The 12,275-nt window shown below is 43.2% G+C and overlaps 1 protein-coding gene across 8 annotated transcripts in view; it reads left to right on the forward strand.

The window, feature by feature from the left end:
- Positions 1-12,275, forward strand: part of CADPS (calcium dependent secretion activator) — a 411,831-nt gene that overhangs the window by 287,294 nt on the left and 112,262 nt on the right. For all 8 annotated transcript variants that reach the window (XM_084902706.1, XM_084902705.1, XM_084902699.1 and 5 more), the window contains 2 exons: positions 10,498-10,599; positions 11,969-12,032. In XM_084902706.1, the coding sequence (XP_084758832.1) occupies positions 10,498-10,599; positions 11,969-12,032 (166 nt within the window). The remainder of the gene's footprint in view (positions 1-10,497; positions 10,600-11,968; positions 12,033-12,275) is intronic.

Below are 12,275 nucleotides of genomic sequence, written 5' to 3' on the forward strand. Positions count from 1 at the left end.
GTAGAGGCCAGGGATGTTTTTAAATATCCTACAAAGAACAGGATGGCCCCCCTGGAGGGGGGGAAGCCTTTCAAAAACTCCCAGGTGTTGAGCTGAAATTTCTCCCCTCTCCTTCCTCGGATTTTTGTTTCTTTTATACAAATTTGTTCTGTGTCTAAAGGCATAATAGTCGCACTACTGATTTTCAACTTGCCCAGTGGTTCCCACACTCTGGTCTGCATATACATCTTTTCGGTCCCATCCTAAAAGAATTGGATTCAGCAAGTAAAGATAGCTCCATAGTAATATTAAGTATTATTTATTAATAATATTTATTATTATCTATGGAGCCAGGCACCTGCACTTCTAATCAGCTCCTCCCGGTAATGGTAAGGCATCTGGCCTTCAGAGTCCACTGGTGTAAGGTCTTGGTTGTCAAACGTGGCTGCACATTAACTCTCTTGGGGAGCCTAATCAATGCTGACACATTGGCCCCACCTTCAGAGGTGCTGATTTGATTAATCTGGGATATGGCCTAAACACCATGCTTTTAAATCTCTCCAAGTGATTCCTTACAGGTGGCAGTGTTTGAGGGCCACTCATTGAGGGAACATTAGTTTGGGCCGGCTCTTTAAAACTGAACCTGTTTTCTCTGCGAGGGAAAAGGAAAATATATGTTCAACTGGTTGCAGTTGGCAATCATAAAATCGACAGATGTAAATCACTGTATCTTCTAATTTTTAAATCAGCTCCTAAGGTTGCAGTACTTAATTTTCACCATAATATTTTCAGTATTCTTTCCAGATGACATTTAGATTAGCATCACTTTGGTCACTGTCCCACAGTGACAAGGCAATCAAATGGCTCCGATGATAGCAACGTGCATCAATGTTCCTTGGATCCCTTTAATACTGGGATGGGGGAATTTTCTCATTTACATTATTATTTAACATTTCTTGAATGCCAGTGCTGCTCTCCACATATGGCCTGCGGAGAAAGTACATTGTATCAGCAATTAACAAATCCATAATGCCAGCCGCCCCAATCCAAAGTAGGCTGCACAGATTAATGAGTCTGCAAGCAGATGTAAGAGGGCAGGAGTCCTAAAAATCTCCGAAAATGTGTCCAAATATTCTTCGGGGAGATGGCTGAGGAGCCAGGGGGCTGCTTGTGCGCAGGAACCATGGGATGGATCCCTGTGGGTTAGATCTGAGTGACTGGGCCATCAGATGGAACTCTTTTTCCTCCAGTTACTACACCAGGGTCCCTAAGTCAGTAAATGGTTCCATCCACCCAGTTGCTCAAGACAACAACTCAGGCTGAAACCGGTTTGGCTCAGTGGATAGAGCGTTGGTCTGTGGACTGAAAGGTCCCAGGTTCAATTCCGGTCAAGGGCATGTACCTTGGTTGCGGGCACATCTCCAGTAGGAGGTGTGCTGGAGGCAGCTGGTCGATGTTTCTCTCTCATCGATGTTTCTAGCTCTCTGTCTCTTTCCCTTTCTCTCTGTAAAAAATAAAATATATATATATTAAAAAAAAAAAAAAAAGACAACACCTCAGGAGCCATCCCTCATCCATCTTACTGAGCACATCACAAGGATTCAGTTATTCTGCCCTGTCAGTGCCCTTAAGTCTCAAGTCCATTCACTTCTCCATCTCTTCATGCCACTAACAGAGTTCTGGTGTGATTGACTCTCCCCTGGATACAGTGATTGCCTGATTGACTGGGTTCTTGCCTCCAGTGTTGGTCCTCACTCCTCGTCCATGTCATACAATGGTTTCTTTTATTTGTGTGTGTGTGTGTGTGTGTGTGTGTGTGTGTGTGTGTGTGTGTCTGAATTCCTACCTGGGAGTAAATGAGTGCTTTTTGCATATTTTTATTCTTTCTTTTACTCCAATCTCACCTTCTTCCCTCTCCCTCTCCCTCTGTCACATACACAAACACCTATCATGACATTATTTGAGGCCCATTGCACAAAGATTCATGCAACAGTACTTCCTTCCCCTGGCTGCCGGCACCTGTTTTCCTCCAGCACCTGGGACCCAGGCCTTCACTCCGGCTGCAGCGGAGAAGCCACGCCTCAAGGTTAGGCTTCTCTGCTCCGGCTGCAGCAAGGCTTGGCTTCTCCACTTTGACTGCAGTGGAGAAGCCAAGCCTTTTCAGTCTTCAGTCTTCACTCTTTGCTCTTTGCTCTGTGCCTGTATATGCAAATTAACCTGCCATCTTGTTTGGGTAATTTGCAAACTCACTCCCGATTGGCTGGTGGATGTTGTGGAGGTACAGTCAACTTGCATATTTATCTTTTATTAGTGTGGATGTCTGGGACTTTTTGACTCTCCCCTCCCCAAAGAGAGAGAAAAGACTGTAGCAGGGTTAGCTCTATTTTACTAATTTCTGAATACAGCTCTTTAGTAGCAGGCAAGGTGTGCATGGGGGTGGCAGTGACCCTTATATTTTTGGCCTCATGTTACACACTGACACAGACATTACTGCCCTTCCTTGTGGACAGGAGCTCTCGGCCAGTTGGCCTTCAGGCTCTGAGCAGGTGTGGGCCCTGCATATGGCTGAGTCATGCTCTCTAAATTCTAAAGAACCAGCCTCAACTAATAGGAAGTACTTGTAAGGGAGAGAGGGAAAAAGTCCAAATGCATTTCAAATAAAGTCTGCATCACAGGAAGAAATTCTCTTTAGAGCTTGCATTGTGGCTTTTTATGTGACTCTCTTCTTGGGGAAATTTGCCCCAGAAGAACAGCAGAGTATTCAACTCAGACATAAAAATCTTATAAAATGTACTGAATTATCTGTCCCATCAGTGCAATCTTTCTGACACGTGTTCAAGTAACATGCCTTTCCCTTCTAAAATTCCAATATTGTGTCTGACCACTTAAAAGTCTACCCATTGGGTATTCAGGTGGAATCTAAAGTCAAATTAGCTGTGTTTGTCTGGAAACAAAGAAACTCATCTCTCCCCTTAACCCCAAAGAGAAAAATCTATATCCTATCAAGTTTGGAAATGGGTCCTTCTCTGGGGAAAGAAATATAAGCTCTCCTGCATTTCATATCATTTTTCTATCATCTGTTGGATTCTTGTTCCATTCCCTATCTGGGCCTACCCTGGGCCACTTGGTTGGGTATCTTTGTGTCAATAGCACCCATGCTCTTGGAGATTGTTCAGTAGGAAAAACTTCTTGATCACTCCCTCCCGTATAATAGGCACCTTCTGATATTGCTGGGCTGTCACTGCATGTTTAGAAAAACAGTAAACAAGTCAGAAAAGACCTCACTGGTATATTTTCTGCCATCTCCGGGCATCTTTCTCAAATTGCCAACCTCAAGGAGTGGCAATGCACATTTGCAATGTTGTAGAAACTGCTCCTTGTTGCTTTGTACCTTACCCTTTGTGATACAATCATTTTGATGTATTTGTTTTAGCAGCATGTCTGGGCCCCAGGGCTTCGGGGCATAATTAAAAAGGGCCTCGCTGGAGGGAGAGGAGAAGGAAAGGCTAAGGCTGGGCTTCCTAATGAAGCAGTGACCATGGGAGTGAGAGTCCTAATTACCACTCATCATTGACCTAGAGATTACACAAACCATCGCCATGAGCAGACAGGAAGGTCTCCTTTTGAAATGACAATGCTTTGGTGCTGTCTTGAATGTGTAGTTATTAGCCACAAAGTAAAATCTTCTAGTCTAGGAGTAAACTCAAAGGTCATTCTAAAAGTTGCCAGGATAAAGAATTTCTCGAAGTCAGTTAAAATAAAAGGAAGCGTAAGGGAGTGCATTGGGCCTGAATGCTGTATTCAAGGAGCGCTGCCAGGCACAGCAGTAAGAGACTCTGTCCCATGCTGGCCCTTGCCACCCTCGGGTTCCTGGGCTGGAACAGTTTCGTAGCGAGTAGGATTGTTATCATGCTTGTTTGAGGACATTTTTGTGGATCCATAATGCAGTCTTCAGGCATGCATCCATTTGGAGAGAGAGGATATATCATGTTTACAGCGCCGGCACCAGCATATGTGGACATTTGCATTTGGAGAGAAAGCCTCTTCCCACTTCAGCTGGAGTTTTACCCCTCGTTGGTGGTGGTTGGAGCTGAAGGCTGGCTGTGTGTGGGGAGGTGGGCCAGACATTCTCTCCTCTTTTGTTGAGTTCAGACCTTCTTTTTTTTTACACCTGGATTCTGGTGCAATAGCCGAGCACACCAACCAGCGTAAGACTGGAATTAATGTAGTAATTAATTACATTAGATATCTTCCTTGAAAAGATATCTGACCTTGCAGAGCAGGGTTTTGTGGCCCAGCTTCCAGTTCACATGGAGACGATGCCAGTAGGATCATTCAACGCCGGGAAGCTGCTCACCTGGGTGTGTAGGGACTATTTACCGACCCAAATAGATATGTTCCTTTTCCTAAGACTCGCTGCAGCTCCTTTCCTTCCACTAGGTCGCTCATACTTAATTTCAAAGATCAAAATAAGATGTTTCCCGTTAGAAGCCTCGTGCCTGGTCACATTGGATTAATCCCACCATAGACGTTAATTAACTAGCTCTGGCTCCGAAGCATTCGGGGAAAGGAGAACAGCTGGGCAGCCAGTGACTTACAGGACGGGCAGCTGGGGTGGGGTGGTTTACATCTGACAAGGGGAAAGGAAACTACCCTGGATGTATTATTCCTTGTGACACGGCTCACGATGGGAGCCTGTGAGGAGAGTGAAGATGACAGAACTGGTGCTAACCACGGTGACAAGGACTTGAAGAGCAGCCGACGTGACATCTTTCCCATCACGCTGCTGAAAATGTCAGCTCTGTGAAGGACAGTGAGAAAATGGTTTGCCCAAAACTTGAAAGGTGGGCTCCGGAGATGCCGGCCGTGTCAGATGCGATATAGTCTCCGGCGGCCAGGGAGGGCCACTTCGGGCCTCGGCCATGGCCTGCAGGTGGCGGGGAGAGGGCCTGCCTGCCGCCGGCTCCGGAAATGCCTGCACTTGACCTGCATGTTGTCTCCCGTTTGCGGGATCATGATCCACAAGGAGTGAGGTGTGAGGCAGCGGTGCAGTTCCGTGGAACCAGAGACCAGGAGCCACCTTTCCCTGGCGTGTGTGTGTGTGTGTGTGTGTGTGTGTGTGTGTGTCCACACCAAGGTTCAAAGGTATCAGTGCTTCCACTCAGATGGGAGCCTGGGAGGTGATGCTGGGAGCCACAGGAAGGGGAAGGGGAACTGGAATGGGGCAGTGGCAGAGAAGTGGGAAACAGACCACAACTCTGGTTCTCAAGCCGTAACTGCCGTTAGAACGACCTGGAGGGCTTGAGCCATGACCAGGTCTCATCCTTGCTGCAGACAGATGAACCAGAACTTGGGGATGAGGCCAGAGCTCTCACTGTTCCAGAAAGCACAGCCAGAGTTTAAGAGTGATTGGCCGTTGGGGACCGTCTGATGCGGGCACAGCTGCTGGACCAGCAACTCCGCCTGTGTCTTCTCTTCCATCCGTGGGCTGAGTTTAGCTCACGGGACAGTGGACAGTGACCATGAGAGGGAGGAACTGGCCCATGGGGAGGTCTTCAGCATCAACGGCAGGGGAATAGGCACCTTGGTGTACCCTTCCCCACAGCCTCAGAGTGCTGCCAAGGTCATTCCTCCAGAGGAAACCAGGGTGCTTTTAGGAAATGGCAATGGGCACTAAGTCACAAAAAAAGAGGCAGAAAATACACCAGCAAGAGGACTGGGTTATTCAGGCCTAGCCATGTGTTCTGAGTAGACACATCTTAGCTGGGAATTACTGGCTAAGAGTTTAAAACCCACTCCACCTCTCCTCCTCTCCCATTCTGTGTGACAGCCTAAGTGTTAAAAGTATTGAGAAAGGAACCAGTTTTATGGCAATGGTAGAATCACCCCCAAATGTTTCTAGAAAAAAAACAACCTCAGCATGGCTTCTGAGTCTGGTAAGTTCTACTTACTTCTCCATCAGCACCGCTGGGAATACCTCGGAAGCAGCCCAAACAGGTCTTTTGGAAGGAGCTGCTAGCTTCCCCAGTGGACAGGCACTCGGAGGAGATCTCTGCTTTTATTTTTATTTACCTATTAGATATTTAAATGCTATATTTGTGTGTGTGTGTGTGTGTGTGTGTGTGTGTGTGTGTGTTGTTTATCTTCATCTCTTGTTTTTAATTCACTCCAATCCAAGGGAACTTGGGAACTCTGGATCAGATTACCTCTCAGCTACAGGAAGAGCCAGCCAAAAATATCCCCCTGCTCTAGGGCAGAGGGTCTCAGTGCGGGTTCCAAACCAGCATGGCCAGAGAACTTGTTAGAAATGCAAATTCTCAGACCCCACTCCAAATCTACAGAACCAGAAACTCATGGGGCCCAGCCATGCAGTCATGGCAAAGCCGTCCAGGTAATTCTGAGGCACTCCCCTAGGGAAGGGGTTTCATTGCTTCTGTGAGAAGCACTCCCCAAAATATTGAACAGGACTTCTCAATTAGTAGCTCTGCAAAAATCTTTCTAAACCTGTACAATCAACATAGGCAATTTTTCATAGGGGCCATGAAAAATAAGTTGACGTTTGATAGAATGTTCAAAATGAATTTTGTTTTTAAAAAAGGATATTTTTGCTCTTTAACTGACCTGGTTACCACCTGTGATCTTTAACAGATTCTATTATCCCCTCATGTCTCTTCCTTTTGTAAATAACATCCCCCCCCCCCGCCGCCCTTACCAATACCATTTCAGAGCAGTTCTGGCAATTGCAAACAGATTTACATTCGTTGTCAAAAATCTTTATTTATTTATTTATTTATTTATTTATTTATTTATTTTTTATCACCTGACCTGGGCTTTTGGTTTTGGGGTATGTATGTGTGTGTGTGTGTGTGTGTGTGTGTGTGTGTGTCTGAACTGCATGCCTTACAGATGTTGAGTTAATTTCATTTATTTTAAAATAAAAGTATTCATATGGACATAGACAGTTAAGCGAATTTAAGAATAGATTACAACAATACATTTTAGTTGTTTGCTTTTTCTGATTAGTGAGATAACAGTTCAGAAAGAAGAGATTGTCATGGAAGTGGGAGGTGCTAACTGACACCTTTAATCATTACAAATGTGAGTCATCAGAACAAAAGGGAAAATCATAATCAAATTTTACATCATAATAATGCCCTTCACAGTGAGAATTAACTGGGAAGGCCAGGTATGCACGAAATGTTTAGTTTTTGTCAATTCAAACACACACCTAAGAGTTCCCTCCTAATAGCCTAAGATAGCCATAGAAGACTTCTATGTTAAGGAATGAATGATTTTTATTCCGAGAAGTTTCTCCTAATAATGGCTGCAGGCATTTCTGGGCTGCCCATCTATATAATAAAAGGGTAATATGCAAATTGACTGTACAGCGGAATGACAGAAACGCCTGTGGCCCCTCACCAGGGATGGCCCCACCCACTAGTGGGCACCCCACCCTAATCTGATTGGGGCCAGGGCCGGCTAACTACTCACAGCCGCTCACTGCAGCTGACCCCTCACCCCAGCCAGCCCATCCCCAATGGCCCCCTCAGGGCAGGCCAGCTGGACCCCACCAATGTATGAATTCCTTCCATGTCAAAATCCCTCTGTGACTTGTAAATTATATTTAATAGCATTTTTTCTGGGTTAATTCCCTGCTAAAAAACAAAATCTTAAAATGGCTTATTTTTTTCCAAATCGAGTATATGCACACACATGCCAATTGTATAAATGTGTGTTTGGTGTGTTAGCCGAATTTTGTGTAAACAAATTCCAAAAGCTACAACTAAAAGAAGTTATAGATTAAACATGAGATGTTAGCACAGAAAGTGTCACATGTATTTTGTGGGGGCCAATGAATTCATTCTGAGATTTAACTACAGATTTTTAATAAACTTTTTGAGATTTCTCCAGAAAATTTGAAAATAAGGGCACATTCATAGATTACCACAGCCTACCCAATATTTACCATTTGCCTTTTTTCTTCCCTCTTCCCTTAAGTTCAAAGGAGTATGAAAAAGTGGAATCTAACAGGATTTTACCATCTAGCAGTGTTTTTTATAAAGTGTGTGTGGGGGCGGGGGTTGGGGGGTGGCGGAGGGTTCTCATTTTTTTCCAGTGGGACATTTTCAGTATTTTCAAAGAAGGAAACTGACCGATCTACCCCTAACAGGAGGTGCATTGCTATCATTTGCCAAGTCTTTTGTGTAGTCAGACTGGTCTAGTGTACAGGATTTTCCAAACTTATGCTGGATCCTTGAGAAGGCCTATAAATAAGACCATTTGTTTGGTCTCAAGATGACTTGCATTTGCAAACTGAGGAATGTTCCAATAGAAGTTTCATGGTGACACACCAGCCTGCAGACTGGCTCAGGCAGCAGTCAAAACAAGTCACTACGGATCCGGGAAGCTGAAGTCTTTGAATGGGTCAGATTGTCCTCTGTCTAATTTGGCACAGATAAATTTGAGCTATAGATATGCAGTGTCCCTTTGTATTTCCAACTTAAATGGTCCAGACCGAACAGGGGAAATGTGTGTGGACCTAATGCTGAGTTAGAAACACGGGAATACCATGATTAAACTGAAGTTCACTTATTTGTGCTAAGGTTTGTTGTATTAAAATGAGCAATAGTTTGCTAAGATTGAAAAACATCATATGTGGCTTTTTTTTAGCTTTATTAAGGTATTGACAAATATATGTAAGTTTAAGGTATACGATGCTATGATTTGATACACAGATATATTGTAAAATGATTTCACAGTAAGGTTAGTCAATACCTACATCCTCTTACATAATTACCATTGTTTTGTGTGTGGTGAGAACATTGAGTATCTTCTCTCTTATCAGCTTTGAAGTATATAATAAGTACTAGAGGCCTGATGCACAAAATTTGTGCAAGAGTAGGCCCTCGTAGCCCCAGCTTCACCCTGAAGGTAGTCTAGAAGGTCATACGGACGATCTTTCTGTTGTTCAGCCATTCGGTCAATTTGCATATTATGCTTTTATTATTGTAGATTCTTATAGACTAGAGGCCCAATGCATGAAATTTGTGCAAGAGTAGGCCTTCCTTCCCCCAGCTGCTGGCACTGGCTTTCCTCTGTCACCCGGGATCCGGGCTTCCCTCTGGCTACTGGCAGGCAACTGGGACCAGGGACCTGGGCTTCCCTCGCAGCCCCAGATTCATCTGGAAGGATGTCTGGAAGGCTGTCTGGTCTAATTAGCATATTATGTTTTTATTATTCTAAATTATTATAGATTATTCACTGGAGTCCCCTGTTGTGCTTTAGCTAGAAGTTTGTAGTGTTTGGTCAACACCTCCTCATTTCCCCCACCCGTCAGGCCCCAGCAACTACCATTCCACTCTCTATTTCTATGAGTTAGACTTTTTTTATTCCATATGTGAGAATATATAGTATTTGTCTTTATTTGACTGACACTTCACTTAGCATCATGCCCTCAAGGTCCATTCATATTGTTGCAAAAAGCAGGATTTTCTTATTTTTTATGACTGAATATTTCATCACATATAATAGCTTACATTTCCTTTATCCTTTGTTACATATACATGTATATATATTTGTTACATATATATGAAACATAAAAAGATACATTTTATGTGTTTCATATGTTACATGTATAGAAATATATATGAAAATATATGTGAAATATATTTCCATTTATTTGTCAGTGGGCACTTGGATTATTTCCACATCCTGGCTATTGTCAATAATGCTACTGTGAACATGGGGGTGCAGATATATTTTCAAGATTGTGATTTCCTTCCCTTCAAATATACCCAGAAGTAGGGTTGCTGTATCATTTGGTAGTTCTATTTTTAATTTTCTGAGGTTCCTCTATCCTGTTTTCCACAGTGGCTGCACCTAATGACATTCCCATCAGCAGTGCACAGGCTTTCCCTCTCCTCCATAGTCTCACCAACACTCGGTATACTTGACCTTTGATAGTAGACACTCTAACAGGTACAAGATTCGGATTTGCATTTCCCTTATGATTAATGATGTTGAGCATCTTCTCACCTACCTGTTAGTCATTTGTATGTCTTCTTTGGAAAAACATCTATTCAAGTTCTCTGCCCAATTTTTAATCAAATGGTTTGGGTTTTGTTTTGTTTTTGTTGTTATTGTTGTTTTCTAATGCCATTTGTTCCAAATTGTCAAGAAAATTATAGAACTTTTCTAATTTAAAAAATGTTGGCAAGCAGTTAAAATTTTTAAGAAACTGTGAGACACACAGACCTAAAAGCTGAACCTCCAAGCCACTAGTTTGTACATTTTACCATTTCATAATAAATGAGCGACAATTTTGCAAATGTCTCCAAATGATAACCCCAAAACATCCCACCCCTTTAGTAACCGGCTCTGAGAAGCAGAACTTCTCCTGAGGTTACATCTGTCATTGCCATTGTTCTTCTGAAAGAGACAGTTTCCTCCTGCTAGAGATTTGATTTGATGGTGTCCGCACACGAGGTTCCTGTCACTTCATGCCATGTCTTCCTTCAGGCCCGATGGGATCGGAACTGTGACTGTGGAAGAAAAGGAGCGTTTTGAAGAAATCAAAGAGAGACTCCGAGTTCTGTTGGAAAATCAGATTACACATTTCAGGTAAGGATCTGGATAGAGGAGGTCCTTAGAGGGAGGGTCAAGGAGGACTTGATTTTCTGAAACTGTAAGTCAATCAGGTACACATTGGACATTTAGACATAACCGAATGAAAGAGCAAACCGGTTAGACTGGGTTCCACAATAGCTCAGAGACTTTGAAATCAGAAGGTCATTTTATTTCCACCAAAGGAACAGCCCCTCCTTGTACAAGTTGACCCTGGTCGTCAACCTATTTTTGTTTATCCTATTAAAAAGTTGTATTTGAAGCCTCTTCAGGTTTCCTAAAGAAGGCACTGAAAGATCTTATGAACCACATCATGTGATCAGGGGAGGAAGGCAGTGGTACCCAGGGGAGGAGCCACCTTCCCCTCAGAGACGGGACGAGCTGCTCCTCTGGGAAGGGAAGCTGATGGGCCCTGCAGGCTGGCTCTTCTCCACACGCAGGAGCCAGCAGCAGCGGCCGCCTTGAGCCACGTGGCCCACTGCTCCTTGGGACAAATCAGTCATTTCTAATGCTGCACTTGTGATTCCGGGCCTGAAGCCTGAACTAGTAACTCTAAAATCAGAAGCATATTTATAATGGCATAAATCAGGCCCTTGCAGATACAGGGGCTGGATAAGCATCTCAATATTTTTTTATGCCCTTAAATTTTGCAAGGAAGTTATTGTAGTCCCCATTTAAACAACAAGTAAACTGAGGCTGAGAGAGGTTCAAGGCTTGCCCCAGGCCCGTCTGAGTGTAAGTAGCCCTGCTGGTCCCTTTGTATCATAAGGAACAGTGTCCCAAAGGACTGGTGTCAACCTAAAACAGTCAATGGAATTCCTACTGTTACCTACCGCAGACTTCCTCACCCCCTGCCTTATTGATCATATAGTGAATGCAAAATGCATTGCCAATAATGAAAAATTTTCTAACAATTAAAAACCACAAGCAAGGAAGGACAATTTGCAGAATCATGAATTTGCTCAAAAGACTTTCCTTCATTTTCCATATGAATCCTTTAGGGATTAACCTTATCCTCTTTCAGCTAATATTTTTGTAATGTTGGTCTCTATGATAATATTTAAGGTCTCCATTGAGTTAACAAATGGTTCTCTTCACAATGGAAATCTACACAGAGCCTTGTCATCACCCTGAGTATTCTTTTGTGCTGCAGATGTCTGCAAGAGTCTTCAGTCATCATTCACACGTACACATATATATATTACATACACACATAAATGGTGTGAATTCAGATTAACATAACACAGCGTGACAAAATAGAAAGCACTTTCTGTTCCTCAGAGAATTTCTATAGGAATCAAATTTCAGTATATTTCATGCTGAAGTGTAATAAATTGGGCAACCTGAAGAATTTTCTCTTATTTAGGTACTGCTTCCCATTTGGTCGGCCTGAAGGTGCTTTGAAAGCTACTCTCTCACTTCTGGAAAGGGTAAGAATGAAAGTCAAAGACAGATTCCACATCTACAGAAACATGAACAACATTGTAATGGAATATTATGGTTGAATGACCTAGACTATAATTTTTGAGGTATTGTTAACCATTCATCAAATATCAAAATAAGCATGAAAAAACTGCCCATAATCTAGGTGTTTCATCTCCAGTCAACAAATACTTGGATCTATTGAAGATATGTTCTTAATCCTTCCCTGGCTCATGGACAGGCTTTGCCAT

This window comes from Pipistrellus hanaki (assembly GCF_964339955.1).
Source record: "Pipistrellus hanaki genome assembly, chromosome: 13".
NCBI classification, from domain to species: domain Eukaryota; kingdom Metazoa; phylum Chordata; class Mammalia; order Chiroptera; family Vespertilionidae; genus Pipistrellus; species Pipistrellus hanaki.